General features: G+C 44.0%; 1 protein-coding gene across 11 annotated transcripts in view; it reads right to left on the minus strand.

Moving 5' to 3' along the window:
• The window catches only part of CTBP1 (C-terminal binding protein 1), a 259,594-nt gene that overhangs the window by 66,180 nt on the left and 166,680 nt on the right, over window positions 1-26,734 (minus strand). For all 11 annotated transcript variants that reach the window (XM_030191080.1, XM_030191079.1, XM_030191077.1 and 8 more), the window contains 2 exons: window positions 24,881-25,095; window positions 10,060-10,190 (listed from right to left, as the gene is read on the minus strand). In XM_030191080.1, coding sequence (XP_030046940.1) covers window positions 10,060-10,190; window positions 24,881-25,095 — 346 coding nt within the window. The remainder of the gene's footprint in view (window positions 1-10,059; window positions 10,191-24,880; window positions 25,096-26,734) is intronic.

Raw genomic sequence — 26,734 nt, forward strand, 5'->3', positions numbered from 1 at the left:
CTGACACCAGAGAGGGGGGGGAGGTATCTCTGTCACACACACTCTCTCTCTCTCTCTCTCTCTCACAGTCAATGTCTTTCTCTCTCTCACACACCGTCCCTCACAGACTATGTCTCACACTGTTTCACATTCACTCTCTATGTGTCACACAGTCACTCACACACTCTCTTGGTCTCATACACTCAGTCTCACAGAGAGTCTGTCTCACAAACACACCCGCTCTCTCGCACACACTGTATCTGTGTGAAACACACTCTCTCTCTCTCACACTGTGTCTCACATACGCACTTGCACACACTCTCATTCTCACACACACACTCTCTCTCTCACAGACACACTCGCACACAGACTCACTGTCTCTCTCACACACAGTCACTCTCACATACACTCTCTCTCAAACATACACACTCCGAGGAAAACCTTGCTAGTGCCCGTTTCATTTGTGTAAGCAATGGGCCTTTTTTACTAGTATAAAGCGAATGCTACATACCTGTAGAAGGTATTCTCCGAGGACAGCAGGCTGATTGTTCTCACTGATGGGTGACGTCCACGGCAGCCCCTCCAATCGGAAACTTCACTAGCAAAGTCCTTTGCTAGCCCTCGCGCGCCCGCGCGCACCGCGCATGCGCGGCCGTCTTCCCGCCCGAAACCGGCTCGAGCCGGCCAGTCCAGTATGTAGCAAGACAATACACTTCAAGGGAAGACACAACTCCAAAGGGGAGGCGGGCGGGTTTGTGAGAACAATCAGCCTGCTGTCCTCGGAGAATACCTTCTACAGGTATGTAGCATTCGCTTTCTCCGAGGACAAGCAGGCTGCTTGTTCTCACTGATGGGGTATCCCTAGCCCCCAGGCTCACTCAAAACAACAACATTGGTCAATTGGGCCTCGCAACGGCGAGGACATAACTGAGATTGACCTAAAAAATTTACCAACTAACTGAGAGTGTAGCCTGGAACAGAACAAACAGGGCCCTCGGGGGGTGGAGTTGGATCCTAAAGCCCAAACAGGTTCTGAAGAACTGACTGCCCGAACCGACTGTCACGTCGGGTATCCTGCTGCAGGCAGTAATGAGATGTGAATGTGTGGACAGATGACCACGTCGCAGCTTTGCAAATTTCCTCCATGGTGGCTGACTTCAAGTGGGCTACCGACGCTGCCATGGCTCTAACATTATGAGCCGTGACATGACCCTCAAGAGCCAGCCCAGCCTGGGCGTAAGTGAAGGAAATGCAATCTGCTAGCCAATTGGATATGGTGCGTTTCCCTACAGCCACTCCCCTCTTGTTGGGATCAAAAGAAACAAACAATTGGGCGGACTGTCTGTGGGGCTGTGTCCGCTCCAGATAGAAGGCCAATGCTCTCTTGCAGTCCAATGTGTGCAGCTGACGTTCAGCAGGGCAGGAATGAGGACGGGGAAAGAATGTTGGCAAGACAATTGACTGGTTCAGATGGAACTCCGACACAACCTTTGGCAGAAACTTAGGGTGAGTGCGGAGGACTACTCTGTTGTGATGAAATTTGGTGTAAGGGGCCTGGGCTACCAGGGCCTGAAGCTCACTGACTCTACGAGCCGAGGTAACTGCCACCAAGAAAATGACCTTCCAGGTCAAGTACTTCGGATGGCAGGAATTCAGTGGCTCGAAAGGAGGTTTCATCAGCTGGGTGAGAACGACATTGAGATCCCATGACACTGTAGGAGGCTTGACAGGGGGCTTTGACAAAAGCAAACCTCTCATGAAGCAAACAACTAAAGGCTGTCCTGAGATCGGCTTACCTTCCACTTGGTAATGGTATGCACTGATTGCACTAAGGTGAACCCTTACGGAGTTGGTCTTCAGACCAGACTCAGACAAGTGGAGAAGGTATTCAAGCAGGGTCTGTGTAGGACAAGAGCGAGGATCTAGGGCCTTGCTGTCACACCAGACGGCAAACCTCCTCCAATGAAAGAAGTAACTTCTCTTAGTGGAGTCTTTCCTGGAAGCAAGCAAGATGCGGGAGACACCCTCTGGCAGACCCAAAGAGGCAAAGTCTACGCCCTCAACATCCAGGCCGTGAGAGCCAGGGACTGGAGGTTGGGATGCAGAAGAGCCCCTTCGTCCTGCGTGATGAGGGTCGGAAAACACTCCAATCTCCACGGTTCTTCGGAGGATAACTCCAGAAGAAGAGGGAACCAGATCTGACGCGGCCAAAAGGGAGCAATCAGAATCATGGTGCCTCGGTCTTGCTTGAGTTTCAACAAAGTCTTCCCCACCAGAGGAATGGGAGGATAAGCATACAGCAGACCTTCCCCCCAATCCAGGAGGAAGGCATCCGACGCCAGTCTGCCGTGGGCCTGAAGCCTGGAACAGAACTGAGGGACCTTGTGGTTCACTTGAGATGCGAAGAGATCCACCAGGGGGGTGCCCCACGCCTGGAAGATCTGTCGCACCACACGGGAATTGAGCGACCACTCGTGAGGTTGCATAATCCTGCTCAACCTGTCGGCCAGACTGTTGTTTACGCCTGCCAGATATGTGGCTTGGAGCACCATGCCTTGACGGCGAGCCCAGAGCCACATGCTGACGGCTTCCTGACACAGGGGGCGAGATCCGGTGCCCCCCTGCTTGTTGACATAGTACATGGCAACCTGATTGTCTGTCTGAATTTGGATAATTTGATGGGACAGCCGATCTCTGAAAGCCTTCAGAGCGTTCCAGATCGCTCGCAACTCCAGAAGATTGATCTGTAGATCGCTTTCTTGGAGGGACCACCTTCCTTGGGTGTGAAGCCCATCGACATGAGCTCCCCATCCCAGGAGAGACGCATCCGTGGTCAGCACTTTTTGAGGCTGAGGAATTTGGAAGGGACGTCCCAGAGTCAAATTGGAGCAAATCGTCCACCAATACAGGGATTCGAGAAAACTCGTGGACAGGTGGATCACGTCCTCTAGACCCCCGGCGGCCTGATACCACTGGGAGGCTAGGGTCCATTGAGCAGATCTCATGTGAAGGCGGGCCATGGGAGTCACATGAACTGTGGAAGCCATGTGGCCCAGCAATCTCAACATCTGCCGAGCTGTGATCTGCTGGGACGCTCGCACCCGCGAGACGAGGGACAACAAGTTGTTGGCCCTCGCCTCTGGGAGATAGGCGCGAGCCGTCCGAGAATCCAGCAGGGCTCCGATGAATTCGAGTTTCTGCACTGGGAGAAGATGGGACTTTGGGTAATTTATCACAAACCCCAGTAGCTCCAGGAGGCGAATAGTCATCTGCATGGACTGCAGGGCTCCTGCCTCGGATGTGTTCTTCACCAGCCAATCGTCGAGATATGGGAACACGTGCACTCCCAGCCTGCGAAGCGCCGCTGCTACCACAGCTAGGCACTTTGTGAACACCCTGGGCGCAGAGGCGAGCCCAAAGGGTAGCACACAGTACTGGAAGTGGCGTGCGCCCAGCTGAAATCGCAGATACTGTCTGTGAGCTGGCAGTATCGGGATGTGTGTGTAGGCATCCTTCAAGTCCAGAGAGCATAGCCAATCGTTTTGCTGAATCATGGGGAGAAGGGTGCCCAGGGAAAGCATCCTGAACTTTTCTTTTACGAGATATTTGTTCAGGGCCCTTAGGTCTAGGATGGGACGCATCCCCCCTGTTTTCTTTTCCACAAGGAAGTACCTGGAATAGAACCCCAGCCCTTCTTGCCCGGATGGCACGGGCTCGACCGCATTGGCGCTGAGAAGGGCGGAGAGTTCCTCTGCAAGTACCTGCTTGTGCTGGAAGCTGTAGGACTGAGCTCCCGGTGGACAATTTGGAGGTTGAGAGGCCAAATTGAGGGTGTATCCTTGCCGGACTATTTGGAGAACCCACTGATCGGAGGTTATGAGAGGCCACCTTTGGTGAAAAGCTTTCAACCTCCCTCCGACAGGCAGGTCGCCCGGCACTGACACTTGGATGTCGGCTATGCTCTGCTGGAGCCAGTCAAAAGCTCGCCCCTTGCTTTTGCTGGGGAGCCGCGGGGCCTTGCTGATTCGCACGCTGCTGACGAGAGCGAGCGCGCTGGGGCTTAGCCTGGGCCGCAGGCTGTCGGGAAGGAGGATTGTACCTACGCTTGCCAGAAGTATAGGGAACAGTCTTCCTTCCCCCGAAAAATCGTCTACCTGTAGAGGTAGAAGCTGAAGGCTGCCGGCGGGCGAACTTGTCGAATGCGGTGTCCCGCTGGTGGAGAGACTCTACCACCTGCTCGACTTTTTCGCCAAAAATGTTATCCGCACGGCAAGGCAAGTCCGTAATCCGCTGCTGGATTCTATTCTCCAGGTCGGCGGCACGCAGCCATGAGAGCCTGCGCATCACCACACCTTGAGCAGCGGCCCTGGACGCAACATCAAAAGTGTCATAAACTCCTCTGGCCAGGAATTTTCTGCACGCCTTCAGCTGCCTGACCACCTCCTGAAAAGGCTTGGCTTGCTCAGGGGGAAGAGCATCAACCAAGCCCGCCAACTGCCGCACATTATTCCGCATGTGTATGCTCGTGTAGAGCTGGTAAGACTGGATCTTGGACACGAGCATAGAGGAATGGTAGGCCTTCCTCCCAAAGGAGTCTAAGGTTCTAGCGTCCTTGCCCGGGGGCGCCGAAGCATGTTCCCTAGAACTCTTAGCCTTCTTTAGGGCCAAATCCACAACTCCAGAGTCATGAGGCAACTGAGTGCGCATCAGCTCTGGGTCCCCATGGATCCGGTACTGGGACTCGATCTTCTTGGGAATGTGGGGATTAGTTAATGGCTTGGTCCAGTTCGCAAGCAATGTCTTCTTCAGGACATGGTGCAAGGGAACAGTGGACGCTTCCTTAGGTGGAGAAGGATAGTCCAGGAGCTCAAACATTTCAGCCCTGGGCTCGTCCTCCACAACCACCGGGAAGGGGATGGCCGTAGACATCTCCCGGACAAAGGAGGCAAAAGACAGACTCTCGGGAGGAGAAAGCTGTCTCTCAGGAGAGGGAGTGGGATCAGACGGAAGACCCTCAGACTCCTCGTCAGAGAAATATCTGGGATCTTCCTCTTCCTCCCACGAGGCCTCACCCTCGGTGTCAGACACAAGTTCACGGACCTGTGTCTGCAACCTCGCCCTGCTCGACTCCGTGGAACCCCGTCCACGATGGGGGCGTCGAGAGGTAGACTCCCTCGCCCGCATCGGCGAAGCTCCCTCCGCCGACGTAGTCGGGGAGCCTTCCTGGGAGGTGGCCGCGGTCGGTACCGGAACGCGGTACCGACGTCGGGGACCTCAACCTGGGCGATGGGCCAGCCGGCGCCACGCTCGACGGTACCGGTGGCGCAAGCACCGCCGGTACCGGAGGGGTAGGGCGCAACAGCTCTCCCAGAATCTCTGGGAGAACGGCCCGGAGGCTCTCGTTTAGAGCGGCTGCAGAGAAAGGCTGAGAGGTCGATGCAGGCGTCGACGTCAGTACCTGTTCCGGGCGTGGAGGCTGTTCCGGGCTGTCCAGAGCGGAGCGCATCGACACCTCCTGAACAGAGGGTGAGCGGTCCTCTCGGTGCCGATGCCTGCTGGGTGCCGAATCCCTCGGCGACCCAGAGCTCTCGGTGCCGACACGGGGAGGAGACCGGTGTCGATGCTTCTTCGATTTCTTCCGAAGCATGTCACCGGAGCTCCCCGGCACCGACGAGGAGGACGTCGAATCCATCCGTCGCTTCCTCGGGGCCGAGACTGAAGAAGGTCGATCTCGGGGGGGCTGTACCGCAGGAGCCCTCAGGGTAGGCGGAGACCCACCCGAGGGCTCACCGCCACCAGCAGGGGAATGGACAGCCCTCACCTGCACTCCACCCGATGCACCACCGTCCGACGACATCAGCAGACGAGGTCCTGGTACCACCGACGTCGATGCAGCTATCCGATGTCTCGGCGCCGATGCAGAGGCCCGATGCCTCGATGCACTCGATGCAGGGGCGGCCGAGGAAGATGGTCTGGACGCTGACGACGTCGATGCACTCGAAGATCCCGGTGCCGATGCCGACGAAGAGCCCGAGAACAACACGTTCCACTGGGCTAGTCTCGCTACCTGAGTCCGCCTTTGAAGCAGGGAACACAGACTGCAGTTCTGAGGGCGGTGCTCGGCCCCCAGACACTGAAGACACGACGAGTGTCGATCAGTGAGCGAGATAACCCGGGCGCACTGGGTGCACTTCTTGAAGCCGCTGGAAGGCTTCGATGTCATGGGCGGAAAAATCACGCCGGCGAAATCAAAAGCCGAAATGGCGAAATTTGAAGCACCAAATTTAGAGGGAGAAAAAATCTCGACCGAGGCCGAAAAGAGGCCTACCCCGACGACGAAAGAAAACTTACCGGGGCAAAAAAGCTGGAAGTACGGGGAGGATTTACACGAAACCCGGCGGGGGGTTTCCGGAGCACTTCCCGACTAGGACAAAGCTTTCCCGAAGGAAAAAAACACGTTCAAAACAAATTGGACGCGCGAGGTCGACTTTCCGGGGCTCGACACGGCGAAAACACGACCGTACCGAGTGCGGACAAAAGAAGACTGGCCGGCTCGAGCCGGTTTCGGGCGGGAAGACGGCCGCGCATGCGCGGTGCGCGCGGGCGCGCGAGGGCTAGCAAAGGACTTTGCTAGTGAAGTTTCCGATTGGAGGGGCTGCCGTGGACGTCACCCATCAGTGAGAACAAGCAGCCTGCTTGTCCTCGGAGAATATATAAAATGCCCAATGAAAGCACACACTGATGTCTGTTTCTGTGTCTAAATATAAGTGTCCAAGCTGAAAAAAAAATAAAAATGCTTATATTTAGGCTGCAGAAAACAGAAACAAATGTGTACTTCACGTTCAGGTTTTACCAGGCGCATGCGCACAGAAGCCGAGCGTAATGCGGAACTCTTCTATGCCAACTACAATCCTCCAGCCAAAATCCCTAATGCTCAATGCTATGAGTGTGCCTATATTTGCATCTCATTAGCGTTGAGCAGTAGGACGCTGTTTTTCCACGCTGTTCCAGAGGTATTTTTTCGGCGCTATTCGGAACAGCGCTGGAGTTTTGAGCACTGGGGCCTCAGTTATGCCAAATCTAAGTGGGTGCCTAAATGTAGAGTGCGCCAAGCTGGGTTACACTGAATTCTATAAAGGAATCTGGGGGGCCCAGAAACTGTTATAGAATAGACACTTCTCGTGCCACATCATCAGGGCGCCTATGAGCTGGTGCCCACTTAAGAGAATTACCATCTATATATTTAACACCCAATGCTGGCCATGTCATTGAAATATTGCCTTCATTATTTTTACAGCAAAACCAGTCACCTGCCCAGTACTGCACTTGTACTCCAGATCTATTGTGCTGTAGGCAGCAATTTTTGATCATTTTCAGCATGGGAACAACCTAGTACTTTTAACATCATAATGGTAAGAATGGCTGAAGTTAGATGGATGTTCAGAAAGCAAAATAAAACAAACCTCTTACAAATGACATTGGGGTCGATGGTTCCAACCCATGGAACAATGCCACCTGTCAACTAGCAAAACTGTAGCAGTTAAATTATCCAAATGATCATAAACTTCTACCAGGAGCGTAGCCAGACCTCGGCGGGAGGGGGGTCCAGAGCCCGAGGTGGGGAGGCACAGTTTATCCCACCTCCCACAGCTGCTGACCCCCCCCAAACACTTTCGACCTCCCTCCCGCCGCTGACAGGTACCTACCTTTGCTGGTGAGGGTCCCTAACCCCCGCCAGCTGAAGTCTTCTTCAGCGCCGGTCTCCAGCACCTTCGCTGATCTGTTTCTGTCAAGTCCTGACTCCTGACATCCTGCATGCACGTCCTGCACGGGGCTACATACAGGACGTGCATGCAGGATGTCTGGAGTCAGGACTGACAGAAACAGATCAGCGAAGGCGCCGGAGACCGGCGCCAAAGAATTCTCCTGGCAGGGGTTGGGGACCCCCACTAGCAAAGGTACCTGGTGGCGGCGGGGGGATCGAAAGTGGCAGGGGAGGGTTGGTGGCAGGGGGGGGCTAAAAAGTAGAGGGGGCCCAGGCTAAATCTGTGGGGGAACAAACACCCACAGAAGGTGAGCTCTCCACAGGAAAACCAACGAAAGGCAAAACACACAGTGGATCCAAAAAAAAGGTCCTCTCACAATGAGTGTCTTCCTGAACAAGGTCTTTATTAACAGTAGCAGAATTGACCCGACACGTGACGTGTTTCGGCCGTGAGGCCTGCGTCAGGGGTCTATAAAATAATATACATAGAAATGCATAAAAATACAAATATAATTAAAAACATAAATAAAAACATGAACATACAAATAAACTTTTTTATACATGTTTAAACCATTAAAACATCAGAATGAAAAATGAAAAGTATGTATAATAAAAATGAGAGGAATATGAATATATAAATTTAAATCTGTGGATAAGTTTATTTCCTCATTGATTTAAATTTATATATTCATATTCCTCTCATTTTTATTATACATACTTTTCATTTTTCATTCTGATGTTTTAATGGTTTAAACATGTATAAAAAAGTTTATTTGTATGTTCATGTTTTTATTTATGTTTTTCATTATATTTGTATTTTTATGCATTTCTATGTATATTATTTTATAGACCCCTGACGCAGGCCTCACGGCCGAAACACGTCACGTGTCGGGTCAATTCTGCTACTGTTAATAAAGACCTTGTTCAGGAAGACACTCATTGTGAGAGGACCTTTTTTTTGGATCCACTGTGTGTTTTGCTAAATCTGTGGGGGCCCATGCCCCCACCTAACTACGCCCCTGACTTCTACAGAGACTTCTCCGCTATAAGAAGGACTATTTTTTATACCAATCAACAATATGACTTTTTTGTTTACAAGTTTTATTGAAACTTTTTGGTCATTTGAGATTATTAGTGCTTTTTTTTTGTTGCAAATAGGAAAAATACATCCCTAACATTAACACTATCTTTTCACTCAACTTGGATGCCCCAAGGGCCTGTGAATTCGAATATTCTGACCTTTGAAAAATTTGTACTAGAAGTAGGATCTAAGATTCCTATCAAGCTATGTCAGAAATAAAAAGATAATTCAAGGTTTGTAATGATCTATAACATTTGAAAAAGGATGAAATATAGCCCACTGTGCACCTCAGCAGTGGTAGGGCATGGGCTGTTTAAGGGGCCCTTTTACTAAGCCGCATGGGCGCCTATGCGTGTCAATTTGCAGTTACCGCCTGGCTACCGTCTGGACCGTGCGGTAATTTCATTTTTGACGCCGTGTCCGCTACGCACGCCAGAAAATATATTTTATTTTCTGGCGTGCGGCAAAAATCGGGCAGTAACTCCAACTTGATGCGCACTGGCGATTACCACGAGAGACCTTACCACTCAACGGCTGGTGGTAAGGTCTCAGACCCAAATGGACGCAAACCAATTATTTTGCTGTTTTACAGGCGCGCTGAAAAATGGATCTGTGAGCGCCCAAAACATGCGCCTATGCTAGCGCAGCCCATTTTTCAGCGCACCTTAGAAAAAGGACCCCTAAATGAGCTCAGCTTTCATAAAATCAAAGTAGGCATAATTTTTAAGGGTAATATGTTTGGTCAATTTTTTTTTAGCTTTAGTGCACCTATTTAAAAATACATACAATTTTTTTGAAAGATGGATAATTAAGGGCTACTTTTACAGAGCCGTCCTAGTGATTTCCACACTGTAAAGAAGAAGCAGCCCATAGGAAGTGAATGATCTTTCTCTCAGTTGATGCACAGGAATCGCTAATGTGGCTTTGTAATTAGCGTTTGAAAAAGATTTTATAATAGCATAGATTTTATAATAGCATTCTAGGAGGCAAGATAATTATAGATTACAACCCTTTGTTTGTATTCCTTTAGAATTGTCTATAGATGCCATACTGTAATAGAAAAGAATATTCAAATTAATGCAGTAACAAAACATCAGCTAGTCAGGAATTAGTTCCACCACCTGTGATTTAATTTGAATATGCAAATTTTAACTTTTTTGCAGGTGAAAAGATTAGCGTGAAAGTACATAATCATTTGAAGACACAATTCTAAATAATATATATGTGTATATACCTAAATGGCTCTGACTCATGGACATCAAGAGCCGCCCCTCGTATCCTTCCTTCTTTCAAGGCTTGTGCAAGTGCCTTTTCATCTACCAATCCACCTCGAGCTGTGTTCACCAAGAAAGCCCCTTGCCTCATCTACAGCAGATAAAACAGAAATAAAACGTTAATAAATTCATAGTGCTGCAATAAGCCTAGAAATCCTCAAACTGTTTTCTTAAAGTATCTTCTGAAAATTACTAGTAATTCACAACTTTATTGAGATGCAATGCTTTTAAATAAACACAAAACAAAACACCATATTACTAAGAAGATTATAGAGAACACTGTCAGTTTGAAAATTTTTCCCATTAATAAAGTGATATTAAAGTTACTTATATAATATACAGGAATGATTATCAATGAGCTTCAGGAATATGGACTTTATATAAATATAATCTGTGGTTCATTTACTATTTAAATTTTTAAATGTCATGTATTCTTTATTTATTGATGCCTTATGTTTGATTTTGGTTTGTGATGGACTACCCTGATGCAGCCTGAGGGCGAAACATGGTCACGTCAGGTATTTTAATAAAGAACTTTTATCTCAATTATTTTATTGTGATAATACTTGTGGTTCCTGCCTACTGAATTTTCTCCACAAGATAAACCAAGTTGGTGATCCTTTGCTGTGGAAGAAAGGCAGTTGCTTGAGTTGTGTCTAACAAGGCTCCAATGAATCTCAATTGTTTGTTTTTAGTTTAGATGTGACGAGATAATTTATGGCAAACCCTAGCAACTCCAGCACCCAAATGATTGAGCAAACTGATTTTTCCACTCCTTCCTGGGTGTAATTTACCAGCCAATTGTCCAAATAGAGAAAACACATGCACACCCCCCCCCCCCCCCCCATAGATATGCTGCGATGACAATTAAACATTTGTGAACACTCGAGAGATTGATGTAAGGCCAATTACAGAATGTGGTACTGGTGTTTCCCTATGACAAATCTCAGATACTTCCTGTGACATGGATGTATCCCTACATGGGTATAAACATCCTTAAGATCCAGAGAACACAGACAGTCCCCTTTTTGAAAAAGTGATTTGAAGGAGCCTAAGGAAATCATCCTGAACTTTTCTTTGGAGAGATGTTTGTTCAGGGTCCTCGGGTCTAGGGATTGGACGGAATCTTCCCTTCTTTGTGATTAGGAAATACTTGGAATAAAATTCCTGTCCTCTTTCTCACGGTTGACAAGGCCCAAGCATGTAAATAGGGAAGAGAGTTCCTTCATACGTATTTCCTGATGCTGTGAGCTTAATCTTGATGTTCTCTGTGGACAATTTGGAGGCTGACCCACTAATTGCAGATGGTATTCTATCTGGAAAATCTTGAGAACTCACCTGTCTGTGGTTTTATGAAACTCTGCATCCCTCCTACAGGAAGGTTATCTGGAATGGATACAGGGACTGAAGCTATATCCCAGGTTTTGGCTGCAACACAGTTTGGGACTTATGGTTCCTCTGCTGTTGGGGAACACATGAAAGAATATCCTGTACCAGGACTTACTGACTGAAAAAGAAAATCGCAAAACTAGATGCTCAGGCAACCATGATATGGAAAAAGGGTCTGATCCACTCTGTGGAAAAATTTAGAATGATGAGGTCCTGCAAGACAATGTCAGGCAGGAACAAGTGTGTATGAGCAGTGAGCCTACTCAAACACTTCTGGAAAAGTTGCTGGGGTAGTGCTTCCCATGCTGGGCTCCATCAGTGACGACACCCACGCATGAGAAATGCGCAGTCCTGCATCTGCTTGGAAAATATAAATTACATGCGAAAATTGCAACTGCCCACGTTCCGCTCAAAGTCCTTCACTGAGCACGCTAAGGCCCGAAATTCAGTAAATCGGTGCAAAGTGCTATTCTATGAAGAGCACACTGAGTTGAGCGCTCTTTATAAAATAGCACTTAGAACTCATTCCTGTGCCCAATGCCAGCAGAAACCTGGTGTAAATGCCGGGGCCCAACTCTTGGCATGAGAATGGTGGGATTCTATAACTCCGCATACAAATTTTGGGAATGCCCCTAGCATGCCGCTGGCCATACCTCCTTTTGAGTTGTGCACTAGGGGATTTAGATGCGCAGGGTTATAGAATAAGGCACAGGAAGATAAATGTGCAAAACCTAATTAATGCCAATTAACTGTAATAATTGTTTTATTTTTAGCTAATTAATTTGCGTGCACCTCTTCAATCCATAAGCAAATTCCATTGCCATATATAGAATCCGGGGGTTACCGCAGAAGTATACACAAACTTTTACACGTGACCTAATTTTTTAAGAAGCACTGTATGCACCTTTCTACAAGGGTAATTTTACTGTGAGGCACAAAGAGATTCTTATTTGTAGCCTGACTTATAAAGACACAGTCACCTTTGTATCTTTATAAAACACAAGTACAAATCCCACAGAAACTGCAGGTAAAATGAAACCTAAGTTTACACCAGATCTGGAGCTGGTGCAGATGAATGTGACTATTTTAGAAAATAATCACAGTAAATAACACCATAGCGGCATGCTATTCATCATTTGTTTCTTTTACCAACGGTCTTTTTAAAGACCAGCTCATGTTTATTTTACAAGATCCATTACCAAGGACAAATGTGATTGTCAAGTATACGTATCAAGACTCCTGAGGCAGGCACGTACGTGCTGAAACATGGTACCGTGCCGAGTCAGCTTATCCCATTAGTGCCCAATGTTCCCATAATAAGCCATATGGAAACAAATTATTTAACCCATTAATGCCCAACGTTCCCATATGGGAATAAATCAAACACCTATAATTTCACTTCGGTGTACTGAGTCTCATTCTGAAGAGCCTGATCCAGTTCCCACTCCTTGTTATTTTTTTATTTTATCCACCCCGTGGAATCTCTGTGTTCTTTCCACTTTTTGTGGGGGTTTGTTTTTTTTTGCAGTAAATAGCAACGCCATCTATGTTCCACCCCAGAACACACTTACACTCAGGTCACGTCCATGCTTTCTTCTCATCGTGTGTACTTGTATGTGTAAAGCAGTTTTATAACAGGTATTTTATGCATATATATGGGCACATGTGTGCCAAAATGCCTTTATAAAATTATCTTTCATGTGTGTACCAATACCTGCCTATACTGGAGGCAACTTTAACAAACCTTTTCATGCAGAAACCTCCGATTTAAACACATAAATGATTTTTAAAATCACCTCCTTAATAGCCAACCCAAGTACATGCAATTGAAGTAAGTCCAATACAGTACATGTGTGTCCAATTTGGAGCTCTTTCCAAAAGAAAACCGAAGGCATATAATAGTCTTTTGGCTGGATTTTCTATCAATATATTTTGCTGTTGTAAACAACAAGCAAAACAAGGGCTCCAAAAATGAAAATCTGAAAAATGTATGATAATCTGAGATCTAGAAATATGGCAATGCTTCAACTTAAGCTGCCACTCACCAGGCCAGCTGGAACCGAGAGTCTTCAGAGAGATGGCTGAAGTTGCCCAGTCGGATATAACAAAAGAGAGGGAACGAAGTCCAAACAAAAAAAACAGCACCACGGGCCTTTAAAAATGGAACACAGTTCTTTAATGAATGAGCCTTGACAAAAAGACCCGACACGGGCCGTGTTTCGGTGACTAGCACCTGCGTCAGGGGTCACAGTGATGACGTGGAAAACTTGGGGAATAACTCGAATATATTCCTCTACAATATATTATTCCTTACCCCACGTCTCATATAGTAAAAGCTACAAAGCACCAAGGCACTTTCACTTTCTGTATCCAAATGGATACAGAAAGTGAAAGTGCCTTGGTGCTTTGTAGTTATTCCCCAAGTTTTCCACGTCATCACTGTGACCCCTGACGCAGGTGCTAGTCACCGAAACACAGCCCGTGTCGGGTCTTTTTGTCAAGGCTCATTCATTAAAGAACTGTGTTCCATTTTTAAAGGCCCGTGGTGCTGTTTTTTTTGTTTGAAGTTGCCCACTTCCTCATAATATTCACCCTCCCCTCCCAGAAGTAGGCAACTATTGCTTGCTTTCCCACATGAACACCAAGGTATCTAAGCAGCCTGCTGATGGCATCACTTGAGGTAAACTGCTAAACTGTATGGCTGATTAGCTTGCAGAAATTTCTTCAATATATTCTAAATAGCATACTTAAAATACAAATACTACTCAAAATACTACCACTTAGTGAAAAATGTGGAGGAGAGACTTCAGTTAAATTCCAGTGTTTACCTTATTCTTTTCAAAGGATACCCTGGGGGAAATGGATATTTTGTTTAAATACACTACGACCAAATGGTCTTAACATTAATATAGACTAGAGAGCATTTTAATAATTAGAAGAAGAGAGCGTATCGGCTTTGTATTTCAGACAGAATACTCTGCAAGTATTTCCGTTTGTCATCCAGAAATGATGTCATGACGGCATTTTTGTTAAATGAACGAGAGCCATTTTTAAATTTAGATTTTACACACTAAAGAGTCAAGAGGTAGCTATGATAAATTTGAGGTAAGATAGAAGAAAATATAAGAACCATGGCGGTTTCTTGCAGGACCGAAGAAAATAAAGGTACTGATTATATTATGCCGTTTTATCTCCTGGTCATTCAGATGGTGAAATTGAAGCCATGTTAAATGAATCAGTGGCTACTGAAGAAGCAGCTTGTGAAACTGAGAGACTCCGTACAGCTGTGCTGTTATAAAAGCCAAGTCACCAATAATCATTGCATGATCAAGAGACTGTATGAAAAAATACAGGAGACATTTGTCATTTTTATAAAAAATTAAAAAGAAGAAGGTTCATTTGTAGATTAATACCTTTCAAATACATGATACAGACGTTCAAATATTTGAAAGGTATTAATCCGCAAACGAACTTTTTCCGGAGACGGGAAGGTGGTAGAACTAGAGGACATGAATTGAGGCTGAAGGGGGGGCAGACTCAGGAGTAATATCAGGAAGTATTTTTTCACAGAGAGGGTGGTGGATACATGGAATGCCCTCCCGCAGGAGGTGGTGGAGATGAAAATGGCAATAGAATTCAAACGTGCATGGGATAACACAAAGGAGTCCTGTTTAGAAGGAATGGATCTACGGAATCTTAGAGAAGATTGGGTGGCGACGCCAGTATTTGGAGAGTAAAACCAGTGCAGGGCGGACTTCTACTGTCTGTGCCCTGATCGTGACTGAAAAGATATAGATGGGCTGGAGTGTAAATTTTAAGGGGCTTCTACGGTAGCTTCAGAACTTTCAGTACAGGAACAGTGCTGGGCAGACTTTTATGGTCTGTGCCCTGAGAAAGGCAGGGACAAAAAACTCGGTTATACATATAAAGTATTACATACCATGTAAAATGAGTTTATCTTGTTGGGCAGACTGGATGGACCGTTCAGGCCTTTATCTGCCGTCATTTACTATGTAAGAAAATATTTTGGGACAATTAGATTTAAAAAAAATAGAAACAAAAGGGTGGTGGAGGTGGTGAGACTTATGATGTGAAAACCCAGTGTATCTTTTGAAAAGAATAAGACAAACAAAGGTATTTAACTGAAATCTCTCCTCCACATTTTTCACTAAGTGGTAACATTTTCAGTAGTATTTAGAATATATCACTTGACGTTAGCATTTATCCTTTCTTGAAATGCTTGCTGAGAAAGCAGCCTGTAAAATATACATCTGGGATTTTTAGTCTGTTTCTCCGAGTGGCGCTGTTAAATGCCTCATTTGATATATAAAATGATGTAGTTCTGAACACAAAAATTCTTAACATTCCATGATGTATTTCCTTTAAAGTTGTCATAATTTCACAGTATCTACCATGAAACTGTTTGGTCTTTGAACATGTGAATTATGTTCCTGGGTAAGAATGACATCATGCCTCAGAAGCAAACTGAGATCAATGAAAGGCAGGGGATCTGTGATGCTATGTCCAAACTGGCTTTATTATAGGAAGGAAAACGTTTGACAACATTCGTAGGGTGCTCCATATAGTGGAATAGGCTAAGGGCACGAATAGTCCATCATTAGTACTTTCATTTGATGCAGAGAAGGCGTATGACAAGGGTTAGCAAGCCTTATATGTTTGCAGTGTTGCGTAAGGTGGGCAATGCGGGACTACATTGGGGCACCTATCGAGGATATGCTTATTCACCCCCTCGATTGCCCCGTCCACTAGCCATGGTGAGCAAATTCAAAAAAATATTATTTGCAGAGGATATTCTATTGACGTTAAAGCCAGAATAGTCTCTTGCCCAAGTGGTCAAGGTGCTATGTAATTATGGCAAGATATACAGGTTTATCTTGAATCCTGATAAGTCTGAAATCTTAAATATTAATGTAAGACGAGGAGGCATGCAGCCCAGACACTGCAGCATCATTTTCCATTCCATTGGGCACAAAAATCAATACACTATTTGGGCATTAAACTGTCTGTTTTACCCTCAGAACTAGTGAGTCATCATTTCTGGCACTACAAAAATGTATTTATTTTTGTAGCGTCAGAGTGTATCCGGTGGTAATTGGGCAGTGCCGCGCACTGCCCGGTTACCGCTGGGTTAAAGTGGGAGCCCTTACCGCCACCTCAATGGGTGGCGGTAAGGGCTCCCCCCAAAATAGCCGCATGGAAAGTGCTTTACTTGCTGCGCAGTCATTTCCTGCAGGAAGGTGACACTTCCCTTTTACCAGCTGTGGTAAAAGGGGGCCTCAGTGTGCATGCAACACATGCGCCGACGAGAAAAACCAGCCCCATTTTTGCTGCAGCTTGGTAAAAAGGGGCCCTCAATTCTTTGTTTAAGGTTATCATTAACAACTAACATGGCTGAAAATGGTTACAAATTTTTTACCAATGGTATTACACCCCGGTTCGCTTAGCCAAGATTTATAAAACCAAGTTAGACAGCTGTTGGCAGAACTGCGGAGATCAAGGAACTTTTCTGCACATATGGTGGAACTGCCCAATTGTGCAACTTTTTTGCACAGAGATTTTGAAAACATTAGACACCAACTTACAGGCATCCTATCTCCATAATGCAGACGGAAGTTTGCTTCATTATAGAGCGAGTGGAATTTCAAGAGTCTCATAAGTTTGCAACTCATCTCTTTACTGCTGCAAAGATTATACTGGCAAGATTTTGAAAACAACCACATACTCCACCTGTGGAGATGGTCCTTTTTAAAGTTAGACTATATATGCTAAAGGGGTCTCTTACTAAGGTGCACTAGGTGTTTTCAGCATGCGCTACAAATCAGTTGGTGCTAAATGCTGAGACGCCCATTATATTCCTATGGGTGTCTCGGCGTTTAGCACTAGCTGATTTGTAGCGTGAGCTAAAAACACTGGTGCACCTTAGTAAAAGACCTCCTTAATGTCTAATTAATGGCTTTTAAGTATGGTAGGATTCTGCACTAAACATATAAAGAGGAATCCAATAAAATTTATATGGAAATATGATGTTTGTTTTTAACAAAATATTTCTAAAAAGCAAGGAAAAAGACCTCAAAACGCCCGACCGCTTACTTTCAGTTTTCGGCGGCTTTAACTGGGGGCGTGGTGTTCATCACTGGTCATAAAAACCTTGCTTGGAAAGAATTATTTTAACTTTTAATTTATTTCCAAAAACCTTCACCGATTCTCATGAAGTGCTATAAAGCAGCTTTACGAAGATAAAGTCGAGCACTTATCTGTTGTCCTGTATGGTGATCCTCCTACTATTGTTCACTTAAGGATTCTGCACTACCATAAAATACAGGACCCATATTCTCTATGGAGATCCCAAAAGAAACTAACTGCTAATGCAGAAGTACAATTCTCAACTCCTGGCTAGTTTTTTATGATTACCCATGGTATAATGTTGGAAGGAAGGGTAACTGGGGGGTGGGGTGGAATCTCATTGATATTTTAAGTGCAGTTAATGTATAATACAAGAAATACATCAGAGTTGTAATAGGTCTTGTTTTCTGTTATCAAACTTGGAATAAACAAACTTGGGGGAAAAAGAAACATACCACAGTAAATTATTTGGTGAAATTAAATTTAACAATTCCAAGTATTACATAGCCGAAGTCTTGCTGAAAGAAAAGTTCTTCAGTACAGAACAGCTATGATCAAGATCGGTCTGCTGTGATTGACAGTGACCACAAGAGGGCACTAGTCAATCATCCTGATGATAAATACTCAACATAATATTCTTTGCTTGGCCTGGATGTCTCCTCCTCCTCCTCCTCCTGTGGGCTCCAAACTCAGTTGGAACCAAGACTTGCGCTGGTATCATAAGCCTTCACTCCCCAGTATGTTAATCAGTGTTGTATCCCCTCTGCTTACTTTACTCCAGTCATTGCTGAAATAGTCCTACGTGGAGTTCAAAGCACGACCCCTGGTAATCATGAGTCCTTTAATCTACTGTAGTCACTAGATTTCATCATTACACAATGATTATGCTCATTATTTTACAAACATTGTGGAATTTAAACATGTATATTGCATCTATTATATAAAATACGCCTGAGTGGAATGTGCTTGCAGGTAAATGGACACCTTTCCAAAAAATGATGTATACTGCCTTGACCCACCACACTATGGAGGACTTAGAATATTCCTGCCCTTTGTGCATCCCCTGAAAAAATATGAAAAGTCTATCTAAAATCCAAAAAGAGGTGGTAACCTCCAAATAATGCAGCATCACCACACAGGCCCCGATGCTCAGAAGCAAACACGGGCGCTAAAGGCCATTAGAACCAGACTAGTGCCTGCCAACGCATAATATTGGCCCTTACCACAGCAAAAAAGAGCTCACCAGCGATTAAGCAAAATAGATCCTATTGCATTCCCTGTGATGCTCAGAAAGCAGCACTCTGAAGATGGGAGCCCTTACTGTGCAAAAACCTACACCAGCTCAGAGATGGCATAAGGCTTGTGAAGCTGCCCTGGAAACTGAAAAGCAAGCTGACAAGAGGATTTTTTTTTTCTTCTTGTATTTGTTTTCTGTGCTGCCAAGGATGATGCTGCCCAGTACAGGCACAAGCAGTTTTCCGAAAACCGGCAGGTTTAACAAGGAAGGAAACAAACCTTATCATGCTTCTTTGCAGAAAGAGAACAGAAATGATATCAACTTAAAGGTGGAAAATTTAAAAGGGGGCCATAGTCTGTTGAATTTCTCCTCATTCTGCTGTCTGCACTGCCTCTCCCCCTTTGGAAACTGGCACTTCCTTTCTTTCCCTCCTCCCCACTGGCTGTTCTGGGCATGCACCAGGCATCATTTCCCACTGGACTTATATGTGGAAGTTGTGAAATCGTCACTATCACATGGAAGCTGCCAGGTTTGTGCCATTCATTTTTTTTCAACGTGTATATTTGTAAATTGACTGCTTTCACGGTATGTGCTGGCAAATATACATGCCCTCCTGCAGGTATTTTTAAAAAGGCTCTGCGTTGGCATATCTTTCTCTAAAATACCATCAGAAATGAGCATGTCTTGATCTAGACATCTCAACTCCAAACTCTGTTTTCTAAGTAAATAAAATGGGGCTCTACGGTTCCCTCCCATCCAAAGAGCCGTGAATGCAGCTATGCAGCTGCCATAGGGAGTGAATGACCTCAACCCAGAATGGAACCCAGTTCTCTTTGCAGTGTGGTATTTCAAATTGCAAATTTCTGGAGCCTCTACAGTTTGATGTGATGTAATCTACAAAAGAAAAAGTGCAGCACAATTTGTTTTGATTTTCACTTACAGAAGTAGAAGGAAATTAAAATTTACAGACTACTTTACAACACTTTTCAACTCATAGCAACTAACCAGGCTTTGAAATATATTAACTTTCTAATTAAATGTGGATTTTTTTACTGTACATCTTTTCTTCTAAAACTATTCCCAATAAGATACCATTATACAGGTAATTTTATAAAAACAATTTTTGTACGTAAACGGCCTCGTAAAATAGTGATCAGCATAGAAGTACACAACATGACATGATGGCTTGTGCCCTGCTGATAAGCGTTACCAGGAGCAGAATCTGGATGGAGTGGGTGGAGTAGCACAAGCACATGTATAGATTATAAAATACACTAAACTATACATGTACTTAATCAAAGGCAAAATCATATACCCCTTCTTTAAGTGTAAATATCCAGGCCTGCAAGGTAGATGTGTTTTATGCCACACACTAGCATTTTGTATTGACAAGTGCGTGCCTATTTGTGTTTATAAAACAGTGCCAAAGTAGGTGCCTACTTACTCTCTTAATCCAGACACCCTGTTAAAAATGACCCTCTGGGGGGGGGGGGGGGGGGGCAATTCTATAACTGGGCATCTGGTAAGAGACTATTCTATAAAGCAATATAGGTGCCTACTTTCTTGTATAGGATACTAGTATTACAGCAAAAATACATGAGTGCAAGCGCTTATGCCAGCCACAGAGCTGGTGCAAATGTGTGCACCTAAATTCTGATAATACAGGCATAACTTACATGCATGTGAGTCCTGACCCTGCTCTGCTCAGGTTCTGCCTATGTGCACACCTACCTGTAAGATATGCATGTATTTTCAAAACTGCGTTTAGGCAAGAACAATGGTATATTTCTCAGGCTAATTCTTTTTTTTTATTTTTATGGGGAAAACTGTTAGTGGAGAATGTAATTTTTGGAGCATCGTTAAAAATGTTATTATAGTTACTCATAATTATATATTGTAAACAGTAGTAATTATATTAGAATTATTGTAACACTGTATAGGATTTGTGACAATAAATTTAGAACAAAGGTAAGGTGTTCGCTTATAAATTAATGTAAACGCAAATGATTTCTTTAATTCACCGTTTCCCTGTCTTTTCAAGCCTAACAAAAATGGTGTGCAGCATTCCAACCTCTATGAGGCATGTGAACATAAAAAGACAATACAGCCAAAAGAAAAGTGAGTGAAGCACTGACAGCCCACTAGAGGCAGAAAGGAACAAAGGAGGCAGCTCCCAAAAAGAATAAGAAAGTGGTGCTGTGTGAATGTATGTTGCCTGTTAACTTCCCAACTCCAGGGCTTTTGGTCAGTGCTGCTCAAACATTTTCCAGCCTCAACCCCATGACTCAGGCCACAGCAGTGCCCAGGTCCCTGCCAAGGTGTGTCATAACAATGCATTTCTGTAGTGCCCGCCCACAAATCACACTTTGGAAAGTGCTTGAGACCAGAGTCCATGTGTTAGTCTGGATCTGAGCATCTGGCTGTGGTTACACTTTTTCACTGCACAGCTAATCAGGTCTGAACACACACTGGTTAAAACACTGCTTTAACTGAGCACAGGTAGAGCAGTTTTAAAAGTCATTTATGGCTTTAAAGAATACTTGTAAAGTTAAGCATGTTACAACCTGTACCTGCGTAACTTTACCCAAAATGAGCATTTATGTACATACTTCTGAAAATACATATTTAGAATCTGAGGAGCTAATGCACAAAGGCACCTGTTACATACGGGTGCTGCGAGAAAACTTACTGAGTCGCAAATTGCGACCGATGCATAAAGGGAATCGCCTGCAAATGAGATCTATGGACCCCCTTTGAGCATCAGTCGCTGTTTGTGACTCGAAGCTGTCAAATGCATTTGACACTAGACCACTAGGGAGTTTTTTTTTTTTTGAGTTATGAAGGAGGGGTGTATCCACCAGACCCCATTCTCAAGTTCCCCCCCTCCGCAACTTGAAAAGCTCCCTGGTGGTCTAGTGACCACCCTCCCGCGAACTCCCAAACAAAAAATCCCTGTGATCCAGTGGACCGCCTCCTGGATCACCAGGGATTTTTGGTTGTGGGGGTGCAGGGATAGTGGTCCACTGGATCACCAAGGATTTTCTATGGGGATAGTGCAGCGAGATGGATGCACAGCCAGGCAGCCTTTGCAGTTGCCTGTTTCCCTCTTCTCCCGTAGCTCCAGAGCTGCCGTAAAATCTAGCTCGTTAAAGCTAAGTGCTCTTTTCGGTGCATCCCATGGAATGCTCATTATACATTTGCATAGGATTCTCCATAGCTGCTAATGGCACAAGTTGGAGCCACGGAGAACCCCTTTGTACATTACTCGCTTAATAACGTTTGCTTTAGACTGGCTACAACCGGTCTAATGCAAGCAGCACAGTAAGCTTTGTGCATCGGGGCCTGAGAGTTGTAGAGCAAATGTAAATATAAGCACAAATTTCCTGAGGTAATTTTCAAAATGGAAATTATATGCAGGTTTTCATTTAAAAATGGAATGGTATCCACAAAGGCAAAAAATATGTGCTATGCTATTTATGAATGTGCTCATTTATAAAATTACCCTGCAAGTAATCTATTTTATTAAAATATGTGGGTGCCGTGTAAAGAAAGCACTTCCTTCCCAGCAGTGTAAAAAAAAAACTTGAGTAAAATAATTAGGTAGCAAAATACAAGCTGGAGGTAAGAGCAGTTTTTAACAAACTGGCTTAGAAAATTCCTCAGATTCTCTATTCGAGTTAATTTGTTATACAAACAAAAGACCTTATTCAGGAAGGAATGTCTTCTACACTCTACCACTGGCAAACATTCAAGTAGGGTTCATTCAGCAAGAATTTAGGTATTTGAAGCAGCATAGTCGCAAATAAGGAGCCAAACAGCACATCAGCAGACTGCTCCTACAACACAGAATAACCATCTATTTCTCTGAAGGTATATGTTGCTATTCTGTCAGAAGACTTAGAAAAAAATATATATCACTTCACCCCATGCTTTCATGACTCGATTCTATACGCAAGAAAACTACCATCTTTCTCTGCCTTCAGACACTTTACATTGTCTTTGAAAACCAGCCTCTAAATATAGAGCTTAGCTTATTAGATAGGCATAAAACTACATTTTGTGAATTTAACACACATATTCTCCATTAAGAAACTACTTCAATTGCTACTATAGAAACAGTCTCCTACTTTCCCCATTGACACTCCTGGGTCCATTAAACACTAATTTAACAATAAGTTCTTTGTTATAAGCAATTAGAAACAGAAGACAGTGGAACACTTAAACCTCTGGTATTTGCTATTTATTACTAAAGACACTGTACATTATACTGCTAAGGATCCTGGAGATATTTTAATGTATATGTTACTCATGGGAGCATTAGGCAATATCAACACACTGACTTTGCTAGAATCATGTTGACTTGTCTAAAGAAAGGCAAGATACAGTACATAACCTACACAAATACCTATTTTCTTTATCTTTCCTCCCCATCTTATCTCTGAAGACTGCATATCATTTCATTTATTGCTTTTATCTGTCATCTAATTCAAATCTGTCCTAGACAGCTGAAGAAACACTAGGAATGGCCTAGTGGTTAGAGCACTGGTTTTGACATCCAGAGATACCCGGTTCGATTCCCACTGCTGCTCCTTGTGATCTTTGGCAAGTCACTTAACCCTCCATTGCCTCAGGTACAATTAGATTGTGAGCCCTCCTGGGACAGGGAAATATCCAACGTACCTGAATGTAACTCACTTTGAGCTACTGAGCTACTACTGAAAAAGGTGTGAGCAAAATCCAAATAAATAAATAAATAAGACAGAGAAAAAGACTTTTATAAAAACACTTCGTAAAAGCATTCTAACAAGATGAAATTAAATACACACCGACATCACCTCAGCAATTCCATACATGATAGATTTCAATGAATGATCAATGAACGCAGGGTGTAAAGAGGGCAAAAAAGGATCTGTTCTTATGTATCTGCCTTCAAACCATTCCATTGACCCTTTAAAGTACTTCACAAAGGAATATTTTGAAAAAGCCTATCATGAGAACCCATAGCTAACCATAACACAACACCTTCCAACTTTAAGCAGAATGTATCTCTTCACAACTACTTGATCAAATCCTTTTGTCTTCCTTTCCTTCTTTGTAACACCAAATGTATACTACTTTGTAATACCAATGTATATGTCTTTGTAACATCAAATGTATACTTCATCCTGTATGGCGATGCCACATCAGGTCTTTGTAAGCCACATTGAGCCTGCAAATAGGTGGGAAAATGTGGGATACAAGTGAAATAAATAAATAAAAAATATTCTCTTATGTTATCTGCCTTCAAACCGTTCCATTGACCCTTTAAAGTACTTCACAAAGGAATATTCTGCAAGGGTTGTAAAGGGAGTTGACCCCGAAAATTTGAGTGACTGTTACAGTTGGGTATACTATGATACAACTGGTACACAAAAGCAGCAGACAATTCAATGTGCACTGTAGACAAAAGTCAAATAATAGGGGATGGTGTAGAGAAAAATCTGTCCATGGTAAATATGTCTTCACTTCCAGAAGACCCAGTCAGCAGCATAGTCAGAGCTCATTATTTGGTGGCGCTTGAGGTTAACATGGGTGGGTGCATGGGAACTAGACAGTGTGGGTGTTGATATCACCTTCAGTTCTCCTTTAAATTGGCCTGTGCGACTGCTGACTGGATAGGCCTGACTCTAAAGTAGAAGAGAGTAAGGATGGGGATAGTCCAATCAGACTCGCAGATGGCTAAGCCCCTGGACCCAATATATTCAACCTGTATGTAAGGGGGAATAGGAAATTATGTCACTCCAAACTGGACAGAAATTTTAAAAAAGTACACAAAGGGACAAGAAGTTAGTTTCTACCCATTTTATTGCCCTTTGTTCTCCAGTTGGGACAGGTTACTTGGCTGCTGATTAGATGTAGCCAACTAGCAGTGACATCAAGGGAAGAGAAAGATATTCGTACAGCAAAAATATAATTTGTATGTGCAACAGAAACTCATCTGTACTAGTCATCAAGCATATTTCAACAGTTACCTGTTTTATGGTGAAGTCGTTAATAAGATGGTGATTGTGCTCGTTCAAGCTGCAGTGCAGGGTTACACAGTCACTATGAAATAACAGGTCCTGTAAAGTGTTCACTCTCTGGAGACCAAGAGCACGTTCAATACCATCGGAGAGGTATGGATCATAGAAAATGACATTAAAGCCAAAGGCTTTTGCACGCAATGCAACTGCTTGGCCGACACGTCCTGAAATAAAATAAAAAAAAAAAAAGGATTACAAAACCCTCCAATAAATGGATTTTTTCCTGCATCAAGTTAAATATTTATCTTATTAAACATGGTACATGTTCACTATCAAGTTTTGTTACCATGTTAATATCCTTTATCAGCTCTTCTAAAATAAAAACAACATTCAGATTGCCTGCATGACAAGAACAGCTTTTAAGCAGGTGTGCACTCTTTTTACAGAAGAGTTTGTATCACTAGGCTGGCCTTTTCACTGACCCCTGTAAGAGCCATGAGTAAGTGCTAGTGGGAACAGACTGGGACAGATTTATGAGCATTGTGGCCCTTGAGCTTTAACACTTAAGAGGCCACCCTCGATAAAGTAAGAAGTAAATTTTAGGTTTAATAGTTTTCCATGCTAGTGATGTGTGAGGTCTCTTGTAATGTGAAGCCCTAAACTGTAGCTTGTCTAGTTTATATGTAAATCTGGCCCTTGGAATAGAGTATCTACAGAGTACAATCTGAGATCCTGACCTATGCAATACATGTATTTTAGGACTGTGTCTTGGCAAAAGATACATCAACATTGGTTACTTTTTAAAAACTATTTATAATTTATCAAAAATATTCACAAATATCCACTTGATACAGAAATTCTGAGAAGGACTAGGATTAAGGTAAAAGAAGGAAAATGTATATCTTACCTGATAACTTTCTTTCCTTTAATCATAAAGATAAATCCAGAGAGTTGTGGGATGTGACCATCTACCAGAAGGTGGAGATGGAGAGCACTGAACTGAACTCTGTCTTACAAAACGGTATGCTTCCTGGTCAGTTAGTATTTCTCATAACAAAGCAGAAGTAATAATGAGAGGCACCATATTTCCCTTTCCTCACAGAGTTATATACAGACACAGAACTGTAGAAGTCAGCAACACAGAACATCAAACAGCAACAATAAATCTAAACAGAGAAATGAAGAAACAGAGAAAGCAGAACACTGCAAAAAAGGTTGGGTTCTGGATTCATGTGCTTCAATTAAAGGAAAGAAAGTTATCAGGTAAGATGTAACTTTTCCTTCCTTAGCATCTTAAGCAGATGAATCCAGAAACTTGCGGGATGTAGTAAACAGTCCTCATGTAGGGTGGGAATCTGAAACACCCATGGACAGAACTGAACACTCAAAGGAAGCTTCCTCTCGGGCTGTGATAATGCCTGGAAAACATATTTAAAGAGGACCATGCAGCCACTCTATAAATTTCCTCTAGAGAAAAGCTTCTGTATTCTTCCCACAAGGTTGCCATGGCCGAAGTGGAATGAGCTCCGAGAGAAAATGGAAGCTGTTTGCCAGAAAGAAGATAAGCAGAGGAGATAGCTTGTTACCTTACAAGCAATAGTTGTTTTGAAAGTAGCAATACTGTGATTCAGATCCAAAAGGAGAACAAAGAGGTGGTCAGAGCGACAGAAATCATTAGTATCTTGTAAATATTGAAGAAGTGCTCGATGAATGTCAAGGAAACGCAGAAAAAGACAATTATTCTTATAATCCTCCAGCCTAAAGGAGAGAAGGAAAAGTGGTTGGTTGAGTTGAAAGGCAGACACCACCTTAGGAAGAAAAGAAGGAACTGTACGAATCATCACTCTTGATTCACAGAAACAT

Source organism: Microcaecilia unicolor, chromosome 2 (assembly GCF_901765095.1).
Source record: "Microcaecilia unicolor chromosome 2, aMicUni1.1, whole genome shotgun sequence".
Taxonomy (NCBI): domain Eukaryota; kingdom Metazoa; phylum Chordata; class Amphibia; order Gymnophiona; family Siphonopidae; genus Microcaecilia; species Microcaecilia unicolor.